The sequence below is a fragment of the Oryzias latipes genome, chromosome 6, assembly GCF_053564925.1.
Source record: "Oryzias latipes strain Hd-rR chromosome 6, Olatipes_Hd-rR_3.1".
Taxonomy (NCBI): domain Eukaryota; kingdom Metazoa; phylum Chordata; class Actinopteri; order Beloniformes; family Adrianichthyidae; genus Oryzias; species Oryzias latipes.
The window spans coordinates 5,159,943-5,185,087 of record NC_136242.1 but is presented as its reverse complement, the minus strand read 5'-3'; the positions used below and the strand labels follow the sequence as shown (position 1 = coordinate 5,185,087).

The 25,145-nt window shown below is 40.7% G+C and overlaps 2 protein-coding genes across 14 annotated transcripts in view; one reads left to right on the top strand and one right to left on the bottom strand.

The window, feature by feature from the left end:
- Nucleotides 1-6,265: 6,265 nt before the first annotated feature.
- LOC101170909 (olfactomedin-4) lies at nucleotides 6,266-12,141 on the top strand. Its single transcript, XM_004086258.5, has 7 exons — nucleotides 6,266-6,421; nucleotides 6,495-6,611; nucleotides 6,688-6,906; nucleotides 9,255-9,408; nucleotides 10,174-10,401; nucleotides 11,298-11,466; nucleotides 11,550-12,141. The coding sequence occupies exons 1-7, from the start codon at nucleotides 6,368-6,370 to the stop codon at nucleotides 12,004-12,006; spliced, it is 1,398 nt and encodes a 465-aa protein (XP_004086306.1). The 5' UTR covers nucleotides 6,266-6,367; the 3' UTR covers nucleotides 12,007-12,141.
- Nucleotides 12,142-19,523: 7,382 nt separating this feature from the next.
- ndrg4 (NDRG family member 4) overlaps nucleotides 19,524-25,145 on the bottom strand; it is a 50,989-nt gene continuing 45,367 nt past the window's right edge. For all 13 annotated transcript variants that reach the window (XM_023955495.2, XM_023955492.2, XM_078948296.1 and 10 more), the window contains one exon: nucleotides 19,524-22,735. In XM_023955495.2, coding sequence (XP_023811263.1) covers nucleotides 22,581-22,735 — 155 coding nt within the window. In that variant the 3' untranslated portion in view covers nucleotides 19,524-22,580. The remainder of the gene's footprint in view (nucleotides 22,736-25,145) is intronic.

Below are 25,145 nucleotides of genomic sequence, written 5' to 3'. Positions count from 1 at the left end.
ATTTTAATTTTACGCATCTTATTTTCAATTTTATGTTTTTAATTTTAGCATCTTATGATTTTAGCCCCAGTGTTTCTTGAGGGGGTCTTTTCCTCCAGGGATGCCGGTTTGGTCAGCGGTTGTTGCTGCAGTTGTTGCCCTTGCTGGGGCGGCTGGGGTCTAATTTTACAGCTTTTGGCTGTGAGGGGGACCCCGGTGTTGTCCCGGTCTGGGTGGGCACTGTGGCGATGTTCCGGTGGCCAGGCTGGCTCCTGGTATGAAAGGATTCCCAGATACTGTTTCCTCACAGCAGAGCCAAGCCATACTTGTTTGTTTGTTTATTTATTTATTTATTTATTTATTTATTCTTTTACAGTTACATAGTCATATTTCATTGTACGTGGGAGCCATGGGTCATGTGGTTTAATGGAGGGGAGTGGGAAGGGTGAAGGGTGGGTTGGGGTTTTTATTGTAATGTTGTGTGTTTACTGTTTTTAGTGTTAAAGCGCTTCGAGCTGCACAAAGTGCATGAGAAGCGCTATTTTATAAATAAAGTTTGATTTGATTTGATTTGATTACCCCTAGATTTCTGACTTGATTTGAAGGTTTAAGAGATAGAGAATGAAGGTAGCTGCTGACACTTTCTCTTTGTTTCTGTGGGCCAAAAATAATAACTTCGGTCTTGTTTAAATTTAGCTGGAGAAAGTTGTTCTGCATCCACGCACTGATCTGTTGGAGGCAGTGGCTGAGTGAATCCACCGGCCCATATTCACCTGTTGTCAGTGACTCATAGATCTGAGTATCATCTGCATAGTTGTGATAACACATGTTATTACTGCGTATTAACTGCCCTAGTGGCAGCATGTAGAGGTTAAACATAAAGGGGTCCCAGGATCGATCCCTGGGGCACACCACAAGTCAAGGCCATGTAGTCTGAGACACAACTCCCAATTTCAACAAAGTATTTCCTGTCTTCTAGATAAGACTTGAGCCAACTTAGGGCAGATCCAGAGATGCCAACCCAGTCTTGGAGTCTGTGCAAAAGGATCCCATGATCAACTGTATCAAAGGCAGCACTCAGGTCTAGCAGGATTAAGACAGTGACTTTGCCATCATCAGTGTTCAGGCGGATGTCATTGGTTACCTTGATAAGAGCAGTTTCTGTGCTATGATGGGGTCTAAAACCTGACTGGAAAACATCAAATTAATCGTTTAAGAGAAAGTCAGTGAGCTGTTGGTAGACAACTTTTTCAAGGACTTTTCCTAAAAATGGCAGACGAGAGATGGGTCTGTAATTATTCAGTACAGTGGGATCAAGACGGCTCTTCTTCAGGAGGGGTTTAATGACTGCAGATTTTAAGGCCTCTGGAAATATTCCAGATTGAAGAGACATGTTAACTATTTGAGTAATTGATGGCAACACACTGTTCAAGACAGACTTTAGAAATCTAGTGGGTAACACATCAAGGCAGCATGTAGACAAGAAGAACAATGAGATCCATGAGGGATCGTAGGTTTTGATAGTATTTTACCTGAGCAGAACCTCATGCATTTAGAGGCGGAGTAAAACAAGTCTGTAATGAAGATACTCTTGGTCGAGTGTCATCTGCTTGAAGCAGGGCAGATTGAGGACTGGCTTGCGGACACAAAATGTAACTCTTAGAACTGAAGCTAGAGAGCGTCAGTGATATTGTTTGTACGGTCAGGGATAAATTTGCTCGTGGTGTAAATTTATTTAAACACTAAACCATGTCAACCGATGACGCATTAAACTATTTATCATCTGTCATGGCGAATTGGACGAGGCAGACCCAGACGCTGAAAACCCCGGAAGGAAACTAAGGCAAGTAGCGATAAGCAAAGAGTCTTTAATTTCCAAGCAGGAAATAAACAGTTCAGGTTGTTTGTCACTTCTTGCTAGCTTGGAGCTCTGGAGGGGTGTCGACGTAGCAGCAGCTCGTAGCGTCTTGGTAGCTAAGCTGAGAGCGTGGCGTGGCTGGAGCGGAGCGGGACGTGCGGTGAGGATCACTGCGCACTGCCTGATGTCTTGGGACCCGTGGCGAGTGAGGAACGTGGCGTGACTAGAGGCTAGACCGGAGCGGAGCGAGCTGAAGATCACCCAGGTGGACACTCCTGGATTTGGAAACCTGGAGGCGAATCGATAAGCAGGGTAAAAGGCCAGAACATGAATCAGAGCAAGAACTGAGGTTCAGACATACACCGAGGTAGGCAACGGACTGGCGATGAATTGTGGGCTGGATCTCCTTATGAAGGCAGAGAGGTGATGAGCAGAGTGTCCACAGCTGGTTCCAATCTTCAGGTGCATAGAGAGAGGGGAGGGGAGGAGCACTGACAGAGGCCACCATGACATCATCGCACCTATTGAATAACATTTGTAAAAATCTCCACAGCTGAATTCTCTCAGAACACCATGATCCATTAATGGACCATTAGAGCTGTGGATTTGGGTTCAACATCGTAAATTTTCTGGTGGCCGGACATTCATGAACCACTCTTTATAAAATTCCCCCCAAAACCGCTTCAGAAAACGAGTGGAGGGAGACCGAAGACCTGAATCAGTCATCGTCACACCGAAACACCACTCCAAGCATCGAGAAGGAGAGACCAGAAACGCAAGACAAAAAAACATCTAGAACAAATGGGAACACGGAGGTCCGGGACTGAACTACCTAGAACGAGAAAACAAGATGAACAGATGACCGTGGGGAATAATGCACATAGCAAAATTCAGGTGACCCAACAGCGACAAGAATCCCTTTTTTTTTCCTGAAAGGTAAACTGATAAATAACACTTTGAGCTCCACCTAACGCCAAGAAGACGTCACTGGGAGGGATGGAGAGGCATTACAGTGAGAACATCTACGATATCCACCTTCCCCAGCCATGCATTGCGTCCAGCGGAATTAATGACAGACATGAGCCCAGTACAATTTCTGGTGAGGAGAGCTGGAAACAGACAATAGTTGGACACCTTTGCTCCAGGCAGCTCTAAGGATGTCTGTCCGACCTCCAAGCTTTCTTAAGAATTGGGTTGCACAGGTTACATGACGAATGAAATATCTAAGGGATTCAAGGTTAGTATTTATCAGTGTAATCTTTATTTTAATCTTCTCGCTGTAGCCACAGGAGGGTTAGTTTTAATCAGTTTGCATTCCAGACACTTTTTACTGTCTGGTGAGGTGATCTTCTTTCTTCTTTTCTCCAGATGGCACATGGGAAACCCCAATACAGCAAATGTATTTGTATCGGACAGACAGATTTGAAAAAGTACTCTTAAAAAAGGCAGTTAGAATGATAATACAGAAAAGAAAGTATATCTATTCAGCAGGAACCTACCTAGCTACTGTTGGGCGAAGGTGTGGTACAGTCTAAACATGTTGCCAGTCTGTTGCAGGGGCACACAATCACACACCAAGAGGCAATTTAGAGAGACCAATTAACCTAACAAGCATGTTTTTGAACTGAGGGAGGAAATTAGAGCTCCCAGAGAAAGCCCACACAGAAAGGACCCAGCTGTGAACAGAACCAGGGCCTTCTTGCCATAAGGTGTGAGTGCTAAGCACTACAACACCTTGCAGCCCCATATTTTGGTCAAAATTGAAAATGTATTTCCAAAATGTGCATTCTATCTCAATAAATCATTGTGTTGATTTTAGTGTCAAGTTTATTTGACTAATAATAAAAGAGCAGCAAAAAGAGAGGAAAGGAACACATTTGATCACATTTTTATGCATTTCTTAAATTCAGAGATTTGATAAAAACTGTCTTACATTACAGCAGAACCAGACCTATAAACTCAGAAGGAACCAGCAAAGATCTGCATGAACACGGCCCTTAAGAACTGCCGTTCTTGGTGAAACACGAGTAAAGGCCGGTTTATACTTCATAGCGATCAGCAATCAAGTCAAATGTATCGCAGCCATAACACAGACATGCGGTCTAGTTCACGCTAAGATTGGCTGGTGACTGTCCGTGATAACTACGACAAACTTCTGAGCGGCATTTATACTTTTCAAGACTCATGACACGATTGACTTCAGCATGTTAATAGTTTGGTATTTTATTTACGGTGATATATAGGAATCTTTGAAACTATGTTGTTTTTTTATATATAAAGCTTGTTTTTTTCACACACTGTAAAATGTCTTCAAAGGGCATTATTCATGTATCACCATTTCTTTAAGTACACGTTTGACAAAAAAAATAAAAACATTATTCTTGATTCTTTAGGTTCTCTAAAAGTTCTTTTATATTTTTGCAAATTTCAAATTTACGAACAAAAAATTATTTGACACTAAACTGAACACTGATCCACAGCACAATTTTCATTTCCTGAAAGTCCTTTTTAATAAATTAATTCAAACTAAAATGTAACCGACCTGGACTAGTTTGGAGTTGTTGTACGCATGCTCACACAGAACTGGTATCATAAACTTTGTTGGACATATTGCTGGAATAAAAGATGTGTAGCGTTTTTTGTGTCATATTTATATTGACCTTAATGTTGTAATTCTGATACAAAAAGCACATTTCTTTAGTTCACATTCAGTTTATGTTTTAAATATTAGCTTCTCTAAACTCCATCAGTTAGCTTTAGTATTGTAACCATGGTATAAGCGGGTTGATGGCCTTCGAAGTATGCAATATCAGCTTTGCGTCAGATGGTTCAGGCTTCCACGTCATGCATTAATTTCTGATAATGCATACTTCGTTGGCCATTATCCTTTACTTAACTCAGTAGGGGTGGGATCATATAAATTGTTTCTTCACGATATTTTTCAAACAATAAATCCAGCTCTACTTGACTTTAGTTAATGATCACTATATTTAATTAAGCAAATGTGGCTTAAGTGTGTTTTTGTTTTTGTTTTGTTTTTACCAATGCATTTCATCATTTCTGCAACGGGTTTAATAAATCTGTGTGATTCTTTTTATTGTGCTGTTTACAATTAGTTCTTAAAATAAACCAAATCAATCTATCAAGTCATATTGTTTCACTGTCTCTAAGCACAGGTGTTGTGCCAGAGGAGCCAAAGCCAAGATCATACCCTTATTAAAGCAGGCGAGGGAGCATGTTTTTAATAATTATAGACCCGTAGCTGTTTTACCTGGCTTTTCAATAATGTTGGAAAAAGTTGTTCATTATAGGTTATCCATTCACCTAAATAGCAATTGTATTCTTTATAATCATCAATATGTTATGTGTAAATACCATAGTACTTACATGGCTTTAGTTCATTCTATTGATAGTATCACTTCTGCATTAGACAAAAGTACATTTGTTTTTAGTATTCTTTTGGACTTATCAAAAGCTTTTGATACAGTCAATCCTACAATTCTTTCAAAATTACAGAATTATGATTTTCATGAAATTGTTTTTAAATGTTTACTGTCACTGTCCAGATACCAGTTCAGGTTTTCTTTACTTCTCCATTTCAGTCCTCATACCTGCAGCTTCTCCCAATCAGCCCAGCATAAAGGCAGCCAAGATCCAAGCTCCTCTGGCAGATGATCTTCTGATTCTGCTCTGTTTCAGATTGGCCTCAGCTCACTGGCCCCACACAGCTGCAGCTCAAGCTCTCAAGCCTCGCTCTGCTTCAGCTCTGCTCCAGCCTTCAGGTCAAGTTCTGCCTCCTGACCTCAGACCAAGCTCTGCAACTGTTCTACATAGACCCTCTGGCTCAGCTCTGCCTCAGTCCAACACTGGCTCGGCTCCAGCCCACAAACCAAGATCCACTCCAGCTCTCTGGTATTAAAGTTTTTAATAGGTAGAGGCTCTAATATGAGCCCCTTTGTTTTGTTTTTGCCTCTTTCTGCACTTTTGTCTTTTTTATATACCTGTTTTTTATGTTGTACAAATGCAAATAAAAAAAAATTAGGTGCAGTTAGGGGGGGGGCTGATCTTTATTTTGGGGAAACTAAACAACCCCCCACCCCACCACCACCACCTGATAGCACACTACACCAGTTCATTTTCTGTCGACCACGTTCACCTTCGTATGGTGAGACAGGCCTGAGTTCTGGATGCAGGCTGAACCTTAAGAGGTGCATGACAACAACCTTAAGCTTTGTTTTGAACACTTCCTTGAACGTGCCTTTTCCTGATCTGGATGTCCTTCAAACTTTTTCATCTGAGTCAGCAGCTCCGAAACGAAACGTGCTGGGACTTTCAGAAATTTCACGAGAAGCTTTTTATTCATCAATTAAACCCGTTTCTGTTGCAATCCCGGCATCAAAGGGGGAAGTGAGAGCTGCTGCGCACGCCTTGCTTTTGGGGATGTGAAGGTGTTCATGAATAGTGCGGCACGCAAGCAGATCAGACTTCGAATGAGTGAAGTCAGCGCTGCAGCAGCTGCTGGAATCCACCATGAAGCTGTCTGTCCTCCTGCCTCTGTGCGCTCTGCTCACCCTCAGCCAGCAGGTGAGACATCTGACTAGCAAACTGCAGCATTTTCAGAGATTTGTGGTCTAGTTGGGGGTTTTCTTTGTTTCAGGCTCCATCTAAATGTGAGTGTGAGCTGGTGAACATAAATCAAGCTTTTCCTCATGACAAGCTCAGCAGAATCCAGGACGATGCCTCCAGCTGCAACACCAGAATCACCCCACAGAGTGTATGTCCGATCTGACCCCTTCTTCACAGAGCTTCTGGGTTCTGCACCCAAAGTTTAACCCTGACTCTCTTTACAGAGCTTCGTCATGGAGAGTGCCCTGCTGGGTTTGCAGCGGCGCCTACCTCAGCTAATGAAAGATGTGGTGGAGTTGGAGGAACATCATGACGAAGATCTGTACAGCGTTCTCAGTCTGCACGTCTTAGAGAACGAACTCATAGAGATTCAGCTGCTGATGGACAAACTGAATGGCTCCATCAGGGGAAACCGAGAGCTCGCCGTGAACACCACAGACCTGGTAGGTCCACCGCTGCTTCACCTGCTCCACTATCTCTGTAGAGAAGATTTTCAATCACCTGCATTAACATTTGTTGTCCTACAATATGTAAATAGAAATTAGTGCACTTTCCCATTGGGAGTTGGGTCATCTAGACCCACTAGACAGTGCTCTGAACCTTTTTTCTTCAATGATTTGTGATCTTCACTGGTGTCCATGGATTACATGAAATCTTTCCACCTTTATCCACCTTTGTCATGGTAGGGAGAACACGTCCATGTAAGGGTGAAGAACAAAAAGAAAGAACAAAAGCAGCAGACAACATTAATTTTAAAAAATTCTAATCAACAACATGACAATTTAGTGGAACTTACTTATTTACAAAAGGAAGTCATTTAGTTAACACTGAACTGAAAATTAGTTTATTTAAAAGATCCTGTCTGCTGAGTTAGAATGTCTTCTGGCTGAACATTCAGGTACTGAAGAACAGAAGTCCTGACATCTCTTGAAATTTAGCTGTTCTAGAAAGTGTGTTGATTTTGAATAGAAGAACCCAGACCTTGAAACGGAATCCCAAAATGCTCATGATAATAAAAAAAGACCTTATGATCACATAATCAACCAATAAATCTCTCATAAATATGTAAACTGACATTGTGAAAAACTTCCACACAGATTTTAAATTAGTCATTTTATTAATAAATATTATTCATGTTGCTTGAAAAAGTTATTCATTTTGGTAAAACAGCATTTTAAAATATTCATATTTCTGCCACTAAGTTGCACACAAAACCTTCTAAGTTGCAAATGAAAATATTAAATATTTGCTTTTCAATTATTTTTATTTTGCTTTCATATAGCATTTTTCTTTTTTGCTTTCAAAAACTTTTTTTGCATTTGCAAAACACTTGTTTTCACATGTGTTGTTGATTTAATGTCAGCAGATAAACGTTACCGTTTATTTTATAGTTTCAGGAGATCCTCAGTCATAAATTCACAGATCGGCCTTAATAAAAGTTAATCAATGTTAAAAAAGAAAGAAAAAAGTATGAATTATTGTTAAAATGATAAAAAATGAAAATGTCTTCATCCAAAGATACAAACTTGAGGATATAAAGAGCAGACGCCATGTTAGATGAATATAGCGATTTAATTGGTTAGAATCTAGACCAATCAGCAGCTGTTTGATGGCATCTTTGTCAGCTAAACTGAAACTCAAAGATAGAGAAAAAGTGAGATGACACACAACGCATGCAAAAACATTTTTGGCTGTGGCAGTTATATCAAGCTAAGTCATGCTCAGAGTAGTCAGCAAAATCAAAGAAGAAAAAAGCTAGATTTGACACAACGCATGTGTTTTGCAAACGCAAAAAAAGTTTTTGAAAGCAAAAAAAAATTTGAAAGAAAAATAAAAAACAATTGAAAAGCAAATATTTAATATTTTCATGTACAACTTAGAAAATTTTGTGTGCAACGTAGTAGCAGAAATATTACTCGATCGAAGTTGCTTCAGCGAACATGATGGCGTTATGCACACCCCTCAACACTAGGTGGGAATATGCACCTCAACACATCAAAAGTGTTGCCAGATTGGTAGGCATAATTTGGGCGATTTTAGGGTCGTTTTTTTTCTCATGAAAATATTGTAGTGAACCACATTACGCTGGGTGGCTGTTGGAGTTCCGCTAATCTTCTATGTACTGGAGCTCCATGAATGCACCGGGCCGTGTGTGGGAGGAGCTAGATCCCACTCACTTTCACTGATTGACAGACAGTCATTCAGCTAAAAAAGATCATTATGAAATTTAAAAAGTCATTCTGAAAAACAGCAATGTGAAATAAAAACAAAGCTACTGTACTTTGGAAAACATTGATTTGGATATCAGAGTTTCTGAAAAAAGCCATAGAATTATAATCATATTCAACATGATTAAAAGTGATTATTTTAAAATGCTGTTTTGAAAAAATGAACAGGTTTTTCAAGCAAAATGAATAATATTTATTAATATAATGGCTAATTTAAAATCTGTGTTCAGGTTTTTTACAATTTCATGATCTTTTTATATATTTATTAGAGATTTATTGGTTGATTGTGTGATTTCATATGGTCAGGTCATATTTCTTTTTTTAATTGTGAACAATTTGGGACTCCATATGACCTCGTCTCAGTGTTCAAAGCCTCTTCCTAAATATTTGCTCAATGTTTTGCGGGTTCCACAGGTCATTGGAGCCACATACCAACATGAAGGGATCCTAAAACTCCCTGCAGTGTTGCAGGTCATGTTGTCACACAGTGAATCCTGCAGTGACACTTAAACTTGATGAAAAGCAGTGAATGTCTGAGTGTAAACGAGAGTCCATGTGTGCAGCTGCAGGAGCTGAAGGAAGGTTTGGCGGATCTGGAGCACTTTGATACCATGCAAGTAGTGAAAAGGCAACAAGTCAACCAGCGTCTAAAGAAAGACCTGGACCAGTGCAGGAACGGACTGCAGCCCACCGTCATGCCCACCCAGCCGAAAGAAGGTAAGTAGCTGCAGAGTTCTTCATGTTGCAGATAAAAGCTATGCTCACACTGCCCTCGGCAACGCGCTTTCAAGCTGCCACTTCCAATGAAAAGTGTATCTGAAGGCCTGTATGTCTGCATTTCAAGATTCTTCCTTCCAAACTCCTACATTCACATTTACGACTTAAGTTTTTATGACCGTTTTTGGGCTCCATGTACAGAAAACGATAACGTGTGACCATTGAACACAGGCTGCCTGCTAAACCAGGTCAAACTTTGACCAATCAGGGAATCAGATTTTGCACAAATGTATAAATGACGTCCCTTTTAATTCAAGGGGTCAGCCATCAAATTTGTCCGATCATAGAGGACTCAGAGCGTTGCTGGTTTATCTGGTGAGCCAAGATACAGCGATGAGCCTGACGACGTCTGGCTCATCATCAATTCCACACTTCTGACATGATGGTCATCCATATCCGCCAACGCAAGGGAGCTATCAATAAACTAAACCTTTCCATTTTGTTCCCAATTCATAAGATATTCACTGCTTCAACATTTTGCACTTAGCCTATTCCAACTGTAGGTGGTGGACATGCACTTGTAAAAAGTAGATAAAGGATAAGATGCCCCTCCCTGCTTGTCCAGTGTAAACACCATGGATAAAACTCTTGTTTAATGTTAATGATTTTTGAACGTGCATAAAATGCAGTGTGTACATAGCATTAAAGGTGGAAGTTCCTGTCAATATGCAGGGTTGCAGTCTCCCTCTAATTTTGTATTTGCAGGTACGTGTCCTTTGGGTCAGCTTGTGAACATCACAAAGCAAGTGGCCTCCACAAGTGGGGAGTATCCTGGATCTTACAAGTATGGAGGCTGGGGCCGAGACCCAAAGCCAGAGACGGGGAAGGAGAGCTGGTATTGGGTGGTGATGTTGACCTCCAGTAATATATACTCCAACTACATCCGTTTCTATTCCACTCTGAGCTCCTTAATCGTCGGAAAGAGCACCCCAGGTAAGATTTTTTTTTATGCAAATTTTACTTCAAAATTTGTGACACAAAGACTTTTTTTTGAGTTTCTTTCACTATGTGTGACACCAAGTGAAGCTCTCAGTCCCACGGTTACCATGGTAACCAAAAGGAAGGTTGTAAAGTCAGTCAAGTCAGTCTCCACTGATGCCAATGCGACACTTCACAACAAAAAAGAACAAACCTACAGTCTGGAAAAAGACTTATTTAACCTCTGTGGTAAAATCAAGGTTACTGTGCTTCAAAAATGAGGCTGAAACAGACATACAGTAGATCCACGTAGGTCTTTGTTTTCCTTCCTCTGATATTAGCTCTGATATTGACCCCTGTTTTTGTTGCACCACTAATGTTAGGTTAGAGGTGGGAGGTGGGCTGTAAGCTAGCAGGTGAGCGTGTAAACAGATGGATAATAGGAAGTGGAGGAAGGCTTACTTTGCTCTAACATTCCCGCCCACAACTCAGAGATGCATTTCCAATGATCTACTACCGCTCTGCAGAAACTATGTCCTAGAAAACGACACAGGATTTTTGATTTTGGCTAAAAAGGGCATAATCATACTTAAAAGACCACTGGGAACTTTTTAAAAAAATATATTAAAAATTTGAAAAGACGACTGGAGTGGATCTGTAAAGCAGCGGGGGGAAAAAAAAAAAGATGACAAAGCTTCCCCAGGATCCGCTGCAGGAACTGTGTCACTGGCTTGGGGGTTCCTTGGGGTTCCCCTGGGAAAATAAAAAGGGACATTTCTTTTCATTTGAAGGGGGGGGACATTTTAGTACCCAGTAACTTGTTGGTGAGACTGTGTTCCTGTATTGGTTTAAAAGATTCACATGTACATTGAGTTGCATTACAAAAATAATGATAAAGATTTTTCCACCAGGTAACATCCAGATCCATTCCTCTAACCCAACTACCAACACCATCCAGGGTCCAAACGTGGTTCTGTATGGGGGGGCTTTGTACTACAACTGCTACAACCAACTATCGGTTTGTCGATTTAACCTCACCTCCAAAGCCATCACCGTGACAAACTTACCCAAAGGCACCAGGTTAGGGTCACCAACTTTAGCAGTGTTTCTCTTGAATAAGACTGGAAACATGGTTTTCTCTTGTTCTCTGCTGTGTGTTGTAGGTTTAACTCGAAAGGTAACTTCTGCCGGCTTGATGAATGCTACCCGTATACCGATCTGGACCTGGCCACAGATGAATCTGGTGTTTGGGTGACTTACACCACCAGCCAAGACTTTGGTAACCTGGTTTTATCCAAAGTGGAAGAGGGTGAATCACCGAAGCTTAACCAAACCTGGCACACCTCCATTTACAAGCAGGCAGTGACCAACACCTTCATGGCTTGTGGTGTCCTTTATGCGACTCGTTATGTCAATACTAGCACAGAGGAGATCTTTTACTCCTTTGACACTGCAACGGGAAAGGAGAACTTCAACGTTGGCATCTTCTTGAGCAAAGTGTCTCCTAACATCCTCTTCTTGAACTACAGTCCAGTGGACCAGATGCTGCATGCCTACTGCGACTCCCAGATGGTGTCCTATAGGCTTTTGTTTGAGAACAACGACTCACTGAATGCCTGATCCTAAAAGGTAAAGGTGAAGTTAAGCTCGTGAGGGTAGAGATTTACTGAGCTGATTTTTCTTTATAAAACTGATTTTACTGAGTAAGAAACTGTTAATACGTTTTTGGTTCAATAAAACTTTGAATGTTTCTGATCTGATGCTTCATTGTTGTATAGGAAAGAAAAAATGTGGAACACAAGATTTAGATTGTTTTGTTTAGCTTTTTTTTTTTTACACACGAATGGCCTCAATTTCCTCAATTGCCTCTAAAAATGACAAGTCCCAGTTTAGTGTGGGAGATTATGCTGTTTTTAGACAGTTCAAATATTCTATCGAAGGTTTGAAGTTGTTTTAATTTATTTTTGTTTCTCACCTTTTCAAGTTTTTCTCAAAATTATTTAAAGTTAAGATCTAGAAATAAGGGAATTATTTATTCATTTGATTTTTATTATGATGTATTTTTGTTTTTATAATTAAAATCCATCTGCTTCATACTATAGACAATACAAAAAACTTGATTTAAGATTTAAAAAAACTCAAATTGCTTGATATAATAAACATTCATAATACATCTAAAGAAAATATTTTGAAAACAAACATTTAGATACATTTTCTAAGAATAAGTCTCTGTTTTTTATTTCATAAGGATTTATTAAAATAGACCAACTTGTACTAAGATCACATTCTCGTTTTCTTCACATTTTGTTTTAAGATGAGTCATAACAGTTCATAAAAAATCAAAACATATAATCTGTCAATTTGAAGTTATTCTATCTAACAGCTTTATTGGTTTATTTTCCCCTTTTTGAATGCTTTTGAAAAACTCGCTTCTAGATTTTAAGATCTTATCAAATTTCCTGTTCAGTAAAACTGACTTACTGCATGGATAAATAATTACTATTTTCTAGTGATTTTTTTCTTAAAATTAGTGTTTATTCCACTCTTTAGGCTTCCTCTTTCTTGCAGTGTTACAGCTCAAAGCAGACCACTCAAAGTGTTCTCTGAACGAGGCATATTTTAGAAAAACAAAGAAAACGTGGAAAAAGCTGGAAGTTGAGAAGAAAATGCTAAATGAACAAAGAAGAAAAACCTATGAATAGAACTTAAAAAATTTGCTAAAGCCTGCTAAAAAGTGACTCACAACTTTGAGGAAAGCAAATCTAAACAGATTCTCTTAAGTGGGAGAAATTCAAATCCATAACATTTAGCTCAAGAAAAAACTCCAGCCACTTTTTCAGCAAAAATCTGTCATAGAAGATCTGGAAAGGCAGATTGGAGGGCAAACAACTCAGAAACACAAGCAAGAAAGATGTTGGCTGAGTATTTAACCCTTGTGCTATCTTAGATTACCCCCCCCCCCCCCCCCCCCTTACATTGACGTGTTCTCCCTACCATGACAAAGGTGGATAAAGGTAGAAAGATTTCATGTAATCCATGGACACCAGTGAAGATCACAAATCATTGAAGAAAAAAGGTTCAGAGCACTGTCTAGTGGGTCTAGATGACCCCACTCCCAATGTTAAAGTGCCTAGGATAGCACAAGGGTTAAGAATGGCCTGCTGGACGAGCCAGTGAATCATCTGGAGGAAGATAATTAAAATCTGAAAGAAATACCACAGAGAAAGAAGAAATCAATGATTTTGGGAAAACCAGAACAATTTCACAAAATCAAACTGAAAAGACTGTAAGGTACGGAGAAAACAGATTGAGAGTAAAGAAAAATGGGGCAGTAGCCCGACAGATGTCAAGGAAAAAGGAAAGGAAAGAAACAATGGCTGGATGTCTGAAAGAAAAGCTAGAAAGAAACTAGGGATGGAAGGAACATGAGGAAAAGAGCCTTTACTTGGTCTTTGGAGAAACATGGATAGAAATATAATGAGAGACAAAGTTATGAATTGTGAACAAGACTGAAGGACTGGAGAAAAAAGCTACAGATCCAACAGTCAATTTCAAAGAAAACAGAGAAATAGAGATAATAGAAAAAAAGATAAAGAGCACAACAAAAAGAATGTGAAGAAAATGAGTAGGTCTTGAAAAAACACTTCAAATAAAGGATTACTGCGAATCATAAACTGTGAACGAGATTGAAAAAACAGAAAATACATCTACAAAACTTCCAAGAGGACACACCCAAGAGTAAGTACAAAGGGAAAAGAAGATGAGGAAGACAAGGAAAGACAAAACTGTTAAGAGGTTCTCTTTCTCGGCGGCCGTGGTGCAGCGGTAGGGCGGTCGACCCATGCACGCCCATGTGTCAAAGTGTCCTTGGGCAAGACACAAAACCCCACCTTGCCTCTGGTGGGAGGTTGGCGCCAGTGTTCAGCAGCGGAGCCGCCATCAGTGTGTGAATGGGACTGTGACTGTAAAGCGCTTTGGGCCTTTAAAAGAAGGTATATGCCATTTACCATTCACATAATCTGTGTGTTTTGTTGTTTATGTGTGGTTTATCTCCAGCCGCTCAAGTTTCTCCCCACAATCCAGCAGCAGAACATCATTCATTGGTTGAAGGTTCGTCACAGTCCACAGAATTTGGTTCTGGCTTGCGTGATTGTGCAAGCCTGTTTTTTTCAGTATGTCCATCATTTTCCACAATCGCACATCCTTTTTTCTCTAGTGTTTTCTATCATTACTGTAGTTAATGGATCTCTTTTCTTAATACCAGATGTTCTAGTGTTTCTGTAATGTCCTTTCTCTCCAGTCCTCTCAGACTCCAACCAGTCCTAGCAAATAGTGGCCAGAGTCTGGTTCTGGTTCTGCTGGAGGTTTCTTTTGTATTCCTCCATTTATAGAGAGCTTACTGTTGACAGTCGTACAGTTCTTTCCGAGAACAGGAATCAAACCCTTGGCCGGGGTTATTAAAATGGGCCTGGGGCAGCTGGGGATTTCTCCATGTTCTCTTTTTGATGTTGATGTGTATTTCAAAGTAGACAGGCTGATTTGATTTGGGTGTTGTAATTCAAAAAAATTATTTAAAATCTGACAGTGTTTGGTTTGGTTGTCAGCATTGTAAATTATTTTTAAAAACTTTTGAAAAATAGAATCCCTATATCTCTCTTTCTTAGTTTCTTGATGTTAACTCATACATTTGTTTATTTCTAATTTAGACAATTCAGCTCTTTTGTGTGTTTGAAGTCAAAGTGAACTGCTGCATTACTTCAGTAAAGTGAAGGGAATTTTCTTTTTCCTTTTATTGCTACGTACTGGGATTACACCAAAAACCCTTCAATGTAATCTGTTGATCATTTGGATCAGTGCTTCCCAACCCTGGTCCTCAGGGCAAACTGTCCTGCATGTTTTCCATGTTTCCCTGCTCATACATACCTGCTTCAGTTCATCATCAGACTCTGCAGAAGCCTGACAATGACAGTCATCACAGCCAGGTGTGTTTGAGCAGCGTTGGATTGATAAAATGCAGGACAATGTTCCCCTTGGACCAGAGTTGGTGTAAGTGTCACTGAAAAGATACAAATTTATTTTTTGTTTAAATGAAGAAATACCTTTGTTTGAAAATGTGTGTTATTGAAATGTGCATTTGGTTTTATTCTGTTTAATACTAAGTTGCATTGCACTGTTATATAGAAGTTGTGTAACACAAATAACACGAGAGTTCCTGAGAACTTGCAGGATTTCAATATCAGGTTCATGTGTTTATTATCACATCCTACAAGAATTTAAAGCAAGATCCATGCAAAGTGCAGTGTTGTCATTAAGGCGCTACAGTGAAAACTCGACCAGCCCAGCGCCGGAGAGAAGCTCGAGACGGCACAGCAGCTACAGTTGGTAGCGGTAACCAAAGTCCACCACAAGGGGGCGCCAGTACACCAGCTCACCGCTCGCCAGCAACAGTGCTTCGTTTATCAAGGCCATTTGGATGAAGTAAAGCAGAAAATAAGAAAGGAACTGTGCTCTAAGGAAATAAGGGTGGTTTAAAACAAGTTAAACTTCACAAAGTTATGTCAGCACATAAAGCCAAAGCTACTTGTTCTCTACTGAACCTTATGGTAATTTGTTTGTTCTAATAATGGAAGTTTGTATATTTTGTTTGAAGTTAAAACCGTATTCAAGGTTAATGGAAGGAACACAAGTTAACATATCCTATTTATGTTGAATAAAAGTTATTTACTGAGAAATAACAATCTGAAGGCAGCTTTTGAGTCATTTGTGATCAGAAGTGAGTTTACTGTATACAGGCTAAAGTTTGGTTAAATTAATTATATGACTTGACTCACAAGATGACTGACGTATCTAAGGATCCAGATACTCAAACGAATATTCTTTAAAGGTAAAAGAACAAGAACATTAACTAAAAAGGAAAGGAGAAGAAGAAAGGCTCAAAGCTCTGCAACACAAATACAAAATTGCTTCTGAAAAATGGAGGTGGCAAGATTAAGCAAGGTAATATTGACCGACACAGCCACTGAGAGCGAGTTAACTGAGTTGACGAACAACATAATATTAACTTGCCAAAATGTTCAAGCTATTTACAATGAGATCCGGCAAATACATGCTCCGGATCCAGACATGAGGTGCAGGTTAAATGCATGCACAACCCTTTCAGATTTCATTGTTAAAAGAGCTGAAAGGTAGCTAGAAGTAAATGCTGAAGAGGACCAAGAGCCATGGGCAGATGTTGGATCATGTTTGGCTTCAAAAAATTCTTATTCCAGGTCGAAAAAACAAGAGTCAAATACCTCATCGCTGTCATGCACACAGTCAATCAAAAGAGTAGAAGCAGCAGCCGATGCATCAGCATCTCAAGAAATCTTAACTGTCATGGAGGAACAAGAGAGGTAAGCGAGCAAACAACAAAAACTTCAAGTTGAAACTTTATTGAGACAACAAGCAATGGAGGAACAATGCAGGAAAATAGAACGTTTGGAGGAGATTAAAAAAACGTAATTCTGCTAAAGCTAGAGGGAAACATTTATAATGAGGCTGAAAATAGCTATGAAAGTTACAATGCGACTAGCAGCAACAAACTGGCAGGGAACGTAATCAAATTCCTGTCCCACCACTTCAAGCTTCAAACACAGCACAAGTTCTAAATGCCACACGCCCTGCATTTGTTCCACTTGCTAACACAGTAGTCACAAGTCAAGTCCTTCAAGAATCAAGTCCGCTATTTGTTCAAATAGAAATGCTAGTCCCCCGCAGCTGTTACACAACTTCAGCAGTACTGTGATTTAGTGGGCATCTTGGCAGAAGCTATATGTTCCAATTGGCTTCCAACACCAGAGCCTGCAGTATTTACGGGAGACCCTCTAAAGTGTAAGGACTGGTAGTTGTCCTTCAAAACATTCGACAGAAAAAATATCCCCAAAAACGGAAGGCTGTACTACCTCGGAAAGTACATTGGTGGATCTGCAAAAAAGGCATTCGACTCAGCTCAACATTTGTTGGGAAGGTGATTTGGAGATCCATTTGCCATATGAAAATGTTTTCAAGACAAGCTCCACGGTTGGCCAAAAATAAACTCCAAGGATGGAAGTGAGTTACCAGAATTCACAGACTTCCTTAAAAGTTGTGAAACGGCAATGCCACATATTAAGACTCTGGAAGTTCTTATCGATTGTTTGGAGAACCAAAGGATTCTGTTAAAACTACCAGAATGGCTTGTGTCAAGATGGAACCACAAAGCTAAAGAAATAAGACTCATCAGTGGCGATTATCCAATGTTCCAGATGTTTGTGGAATTCATGTGAGCTGAAGCAGACTCGGCCTGCGGCCCCATAACCTCAATGCAAGCAGTCAAAGGTTTGGAATCAGAAAACCCCAAACACAGAAAAACTCAAGTCATTCAAGCCAAAACTCTAACAACAAACTTAAATAACTCAAGTTCCAGTGCTACAACGTGTATATTTTGCAAATGGTCTGGTCACCCTCTCAACAAGTATACCTCTCAAAACCGGTTCAACAGCAGCAAGCACAACCTGAACTTATTTATTTGTAAGGTGCTCCAAATTATAAAGGAAACTGTCTTTTTTTTTAAGTGACCCTTGCGCTATCCTATGGGGTCAAGAATGACCGTTGACATGTTATCCCTACCATGACAAACGTGTATAAAGGTGGAGAAGATTTCATATAATCCGTGGACACGGGTGAAGAAAGAAAAAAAAGGTTCAGAGTACTGTCTAGTGGGTCTAGATGACCCAACTCCTAATGTCAAAGTGCCTAAGATAGCACAAGGGTTAAAGCTTTTAATTTCCCTTTTAAGTGTGGAACATACGGTACATTTCAACATAAACATATGCAAACGTATGCAGTACAGATGCAACAATTCACTTTTCCCACTATTACGTTTGACAGTGTAACACTTAGTTCGGTTTTTAACGGGAATCCTTGTTATTTACAACTCTGTTTTTGAATACCAGTCTTTTCCTGCAGTCTAACAGGACTTGCTTGTTTTCTTTTCTTCTTTTAACTATTATTTGAGTTCTTTTAACCCTTGTGCTATCCTATGGGGTCCAGATGACCCCACCCTCACGTTGACGTGTTCTCCCTACCATGACAAAGGTGGATAAAGGTGGAAAGATTTCATGTAATCCATGGACACCAGTGAAGATCACAAATCCTTGAAGAAAAAAGGTTCAGAGCACTGTCTAGTGGGTCTAGATGACCCAACTCCCAATGTTAAAGTGTCTAGGATAGCACAAGGGTTAAATTGTGCATGTTTGTGTTTGCATCCTTCTACCTTTAGATGGGTTCCAGCACTTTGAAATGACACATTGTGAAAAGTCCTAAAAAAATAAAATTAAACGTGAGTTCAACTTCAGCCTCTTAGTTCGAACAAGGTTGTTTTCAATCCGGGCCTGGGCTGTTTTGGAGTTTGGTGGACACAGACACAGGAACACAGTGAATGAAGTTCATATATAAATATAACGACTTGTGTCTTTTTCTGTGTCAAAAGTGTTGAGTCAGCCTTTTTTCCAATTGCACCATCCTGGGTTGCACTTCAGTAAAATAACTTTCAGCTACCTCCCAGAAAGAGATCACATCAACCTGATTACATCACACAGTGATAAACTGAATCTTATTGAGATAAAGTTGTCCCACACCTGGGTGTGAAATCGGTTCTCTGCATTGACCCATCCCCCTGGGCCGGCTGTGAGTGGTGAGCCACTGCTGGGACCCATTAAGTGATTTAAACCCCTGAAAAACACTGAGTGTCAAGCAGAGGGGCATTGGACCGCCTTTTTTGAGCCTTTATGACCTAACCAGGGAGAGGAACCACAACCCCCCTGTCTCAGGGCAAGCACTTCACAAGAAGACCTCTGAACTAACCGGTAAAAGGTGTACATTCACATTCACTACCTTCTTTGAAAGTCGTAAGCGCTTTACAGCCACAGTGACATTCACACATTCACACACACTGATGTCTCTAGTCAGAGAAGATCCAATAAAAACTGAACTAAATGCAGAAATGTATTGGGAATGGTGTAAGTGAGTCCAGTTGGGCATAAGAACCTTTTTAATGTAACTGTAATGTAAAAAAAAGTTCCAATTTGTAACAATAACTCAACCGATTGCCATTCAAATTCTGTTAAGTTTTTATTTCTTGTTATTTGATCAGTACATGGACAAATACAGCTAATGTCGTATTTATATTGTATATATAATATATTTAAACTTTACAGTACACGTCTGAATGACAATGAAGTGGGTCAGAGTCTTAGTGTAGAAACAGGCTAATGGGAAAGAGTCCCATAATAAAAAAAACACTCCTACCCAAAAAACCCAACAAAACTTATTGCTTCGTACAAATTAATGAAGAGTGGCAGTTAGAGAAGCAGAAGAACACAGGAGTCAAGATCATTATACCAAGATAAGTTCACACCCTTTAGTGGATTTTAAAAAACCCCAGAGGGAACAGAAATACATTTCTCACATCACAGTAGGATTAGTGTTTGGTTTAGGTTACTTGCTCTACAAATAAAAATATCTACAAGAGCAAGAAGGACCAAGGTCTGTACAAACTGATCTGGGGGCAGCTCATGGGAGCTGCAGACCCAAAGATCAGTCCCACTATTCACAGACCTTAAAGGGGAACAAGTCGGGTCTTCATGTAACATGTCAAAGGGGCCAAAGATAAGTGCAAACCAGAGTGAGAACGAGGTGTAAGTTGACGTTACTGTACAGCACTTGAGAAAGGGACAAGATACATTCAGGAGCCCCCCAGGCAGTGTGGGTAGAAGTTGTGTGGGAGGAAACCAAGTGTAGATGGTAGAAAACAGCTTTGAGAAGAGAAGAAACACTGAAAAATGATCACACACAAACTCTGCAACGTGCAAGCTGGAGTGTTTTAGCAGTCAATCCTGGGACGGCGTTTGCTCTGATCTCATGATCTCTCTCTTTACAACATAAAGCTTATTCCATATGTCAGACAAAATAAACAAGAATCAGTCTCATGCTTCAATAAATTCACATTCTTTTCCCTAAACATCCATTCAACAACATGTGTGCTCTGCATCTCTCTCTGCTTTGCCATTGACCTTTCGTTTTTTAATACAAACAAACCTGACATGCATCTGTTCCTCTCTGGGGCCCCCTGGTGCTCAGAAGCATACCTGCAACAAAAATAACATCTAAAAAAGGGTCTTTTGCTGTTAGCCCTTTGAGGTGTGGCTGGGTTTGCCTGTGAGAGCCGGGGCACCATGTGATTTTTAGGGGAGGTTTTTTTTTAAGGTAGCTGGGAGTTGCCCTACATTCTGAGCTTGGAGCCCAAATGGCGCCAAAAAAGCCCCGCCTCTTACAGGCCACCTCAATTGCACAAAATCCTCAGTGATTAGAAGTTAAGCTACTACTTATGGGGAACCCTTTTTCATCTGACATAAAGCAAGAGAAAGTAAAGGAATGCTATGCGAATGCTCTGATGCACACCAAAACCAAGGGCACCATTTTGACCCAGAGGTAGTCCAGTTCTGCAGAAAACAACAGAGCACCCTTTTTAGCCTAAGAAACTGTACATATGCACTAAAAGTACTATATGCTAGTGAGATCACATTAACACACGAAATACTCACTAATCACATCACAACAAATGTTTTTGTGTAAACCCTGCAGCAAACCAGAGTCAATGCGGTTCTTCTTTCAGTGTGAGCTGTTTGTGCCTGAGGTGGGTGGGTAACTTTGGTTTATCCATGCAAATGGGCTGGGCGCTTTAAGAGAAGCATTTTGGTGCTAACCTGGCAGCTAAGCCAAATGACTTTATCCTTGTGCTATCCTATGACCCCAACCTTACATTGACGTGTTCTTCCTACCATGACAAAGGTGGATAAAGGTGGAAAGATTTCATGTAATCCATGGACACCAGTGGAGATCACAAATCATTGAAGAAAAAAGGTTCAGGGCACTGTCTAGTGGGTCTAGATGACCAAACTCCCAATGTCAAAGTGCCTAGGATAGCACAAGGGTTAACCTGGTTCAGGTTTGGGTCAGAGTATGATTGTCAAGTTTGACACCACAAAGAGTTAACCTCAGAACCACAAGATGGGAAGCTACAGACTAATGATCAGGGCTAAATATGGTTCTGCTTAATGTGTGAAATACTATTCATTGGAGTATTCTCTAAGACTATCACCATCACAAGTATACATTTTCTATTCTATATTCATGTTTATATTAGTTCTAAAAGAGAAGGGGTTTGTAGCTACACCACTGTGTCACTAAGAAAATACAGTACCAAGCATCATCAGGAACGGTGTTCATCAGGCTGTGGTACTTTGGACGGTGGGAGAAGAACTACAGGGTTTTCCTGTCAGTAACGTGAGCCACATTGTCTTATTTTTTTTTAGGTTCATATCAAGACAGATGAACTTCTCAGTGAGGACTTTCCTTCAAAATCTTTTCATGAAACAAGGATCCTTCAGAAAGTTTTTGCATCAGATTAACTCCTAACCATAAGTCTAAGTGTAGCTTCATACATTTGTGTGCTGCCCCCTAGCTAAGCTCTACGCAAATCTAACACTGATTCCTAAACACTACCGTTGCACTGTGCTACGACACGGCTGCGTCTGCTCTCCTGCAGACTCTGGACACACCTCCTCGCCGTTCTTGATGCACCATTGACCATCCTGACGCCACAGAGAGAGATGCTTGAGTCTAAAACAGCTTTAACACAAACATGCATAATAGTTCACCTTCAAGCACCCCCTCAAAATTCAGCTTTCGCAGTCAATTACTGCCTTTCTCTTGTCAAGAAAACAGGGTCATATAGTGTTTGTGTTCTTTTTTAAGGGGGTGGGGGGTCGGGGGGTGCACGCAAAAAATGAGGAGACACTTAGCAATCACAACATTACACTTCAAGAACAGAAACAGCTGCTTAAATCTTCAGGGGAGGGGTGGTTGGGAGTATTAGGGTATTAGGGTAGGATTAGTGGCAATGTCAACAGTATTTTACAGCATGGGGGGGCAGCGAGAGGCTGGATTATGGCAGACAAATGCAAGAAAGATAAAGACAGAGTCATCACCCGAACACCTCTATCAATCTACATCTTCTCTTTTCCTTCATATTCTTCGCATCACTCCTCCTCTTTTTGTTTCTCTCTTCCTTCCTTTGTTCCAGCTAAGCCCCGCTTCCTATTCTCTGTGGCTGTTCAGCATGACACCTCCATGGTTTGGGTGACCGCACCCACTCCTTCAGCGCTGTCAGAGTTGGTGCAGGCGCGAGAGCGTGTCCCATCCGTGGAGCCGGCGCTGGTCAGGGAGGCTGTTCTGGAGCGGGCCAGGCGGGTCATACTGGCTGAGGGCACTGGGAGAAGAGCGAGGGTCATTAGTTTTTTCTTTAAAAGAAAGGAACAATGAGTTGATGTTTTGAGGATGTAGGGGTTCCATGCTAAATGTGGAAAACTGAAGAGTATCTGTCTTTGTAGCTGGTGACAGGAGGCAGCTGACTGGCTCATGGATGGTTGGAGGTGATCAGAGCTGCTAATGTGTTCACACATTATCAGCAGGGGTGTACATTTTGGAGTCCGCCAGTCTCATCTAAGGCTCGGTTTCCCCTGGATATAATCATCAAACATGTCCTATAATATTTAATCTTTCTCCATCAATTTTTACGATAAAGGGTTTTAAGTTAACAACAGTATCTGAGTTTAAAATTCCTTTCATGTTTTTGCCAAAGTTTCTAAAAAATGAACACACCAAACCCTGTAAGCAAACCAGCACTTACAGGAGATAATCCACACAAGAGGGGGTTTTCTTTGAAGCAACACAGACGGGTTCAATGTGGTCTGATTATTGACTGCATATGAGAACTGGACTGAGTGCCCCCCCTCCCACCTTTGCGTTCCAACAGGAAGTACCTGCTGGCTCCAAGAAGCCAAAATCCCCTAGACTTTCTGTACAGAAATAAACAGCTGCTACTGAGTCATTCTATTGGTCAGAATAAACATTCTTGATCTGCTTTTTTTTAAACATGTTCTTGGTAACCCTAATTTTCTCTATGATGTTTCTTTCTTTATTCATGGTAAATGGCGTATACTTATATAGCACTTTCTACCTTCTTACGAAGGTCCAAAGCGCTTTACAGTCACAGTCCCATTCACCCATGCACACACACACATTCACACACTGGCGGCGGCTCCGCTGCCGAACACTGGCGCCAACCTCCCACCAGAGGCAAGGTGGGATTCAGTGTCTTGCCCAAGGACACTTCGACACATGGGCGTGCAAGGCGGGAATCGAACCTGCAGTCTTACGATCATGGGTCGACCGCCCTACCGCTGCACCACCATTGCAAGTTATTCAAGTTATAAACTGACCAATCAGATGCCTTAATAAAAGTATGCGGTCTGCCATCAAACATTCAAATTATTTTTGTGGGTGTTGTCTTATTGTGTATGTTTATTCTGTTGTGTTCTTTATGTTGTAGCTGTGGACTCCTCAGCCCAAGACAAATTCCCCTCACGGGACAATAAAAGTATGTATTGATTGATTTATTGATTGATTGATTGATTGAAAACCTTTGATAGACAGATTTTGTGTAACGCTCTTTCAAGTGGTAGGGGTGTGGACTTCCAATAAACTCACTCCTGATTGGAGAGTGGTTGCCATAGAAACCATGACTCAGACCGATTTGGATCAGTCACATCCTACTGACATCGTCTGGCTCCAACATGTCACCATTCGTTAGGTGAAAAAATGGTGACTGAAGTAAGTAATTTTCATTGGGTGATGTCACACCGATGGGATGATGTGATGTGTTCTTCCATCAAATTGCCAAATTAATGGTTTTGTTGTTTGCATTAATGTGTAGTCACATTACCAACTATTAGCAGCTGGCATAGGTTCTTCAGAAGGAACATATGAAAGACTGACATGTGTGAAAGCTCTCCTGATAAACTGTATGTTAGGCTAAAGCATGGTTGTGGCATAGAGACCCCTATTGGGTCAATGCAGACAGACACGTCCAATGATGATGACACCCTCTTTGATCAACTTGTGTTGTTATTCACATATCTATCTGAATCATTTCTTTTTGGAAAACAATGAAGTGCTTTCAAATTATGTTTTTTTTTAAGTCAGAGGTGATGTTTTGATTGTTAGATCTTTGAGATTATGTGTTTTGGTCAGATCAGAAGACAGCTACAAATGCCCATTCATTCATTTATTTTCAATTCTGTTTCTCCCTTTTGGGGTCATGGGGCTGCCGGAGCCTATCCTGGCCACTTGTGGGCGAAGGGAGGGGGACACCCTGGACAGGTCACCAGTCTGTTGCCGGGTAGAATGTCCTCAATCACACACCCATTCACTGTCACGCTCACACCTAGGGACAATTTAGAATAACCAATTAACCTTTGAAGCATGTTTTTGGACGGTGGGAGGAAGCTGGAGACCCTGGAGAAAGCCCACGCATACACAGGGAGAACATGCAAACTCCACACAGAAAGGACGTGTTGTGTTTTTTATGTCCCCCAGCTGGGACTTGAACCAGGGGCCTTCTTGCTGTGAGGCAAGAGCCCTAACCACTGCACCACCGTGCAGCCCGAATAAATGACGTTTTTAAAAAAAGATTCTCCTGATACTTGTCTCCAGTCAATGGTCTGCAGAACAGATCTCTTTGTGAACTAGTTTATGTGTGAAGCTGCATGAATAACCTCACAGACACCAAAACTCGAAGTGTAGAAACCCTGAAATGTGTGTTCTGAACCCAATGAAGT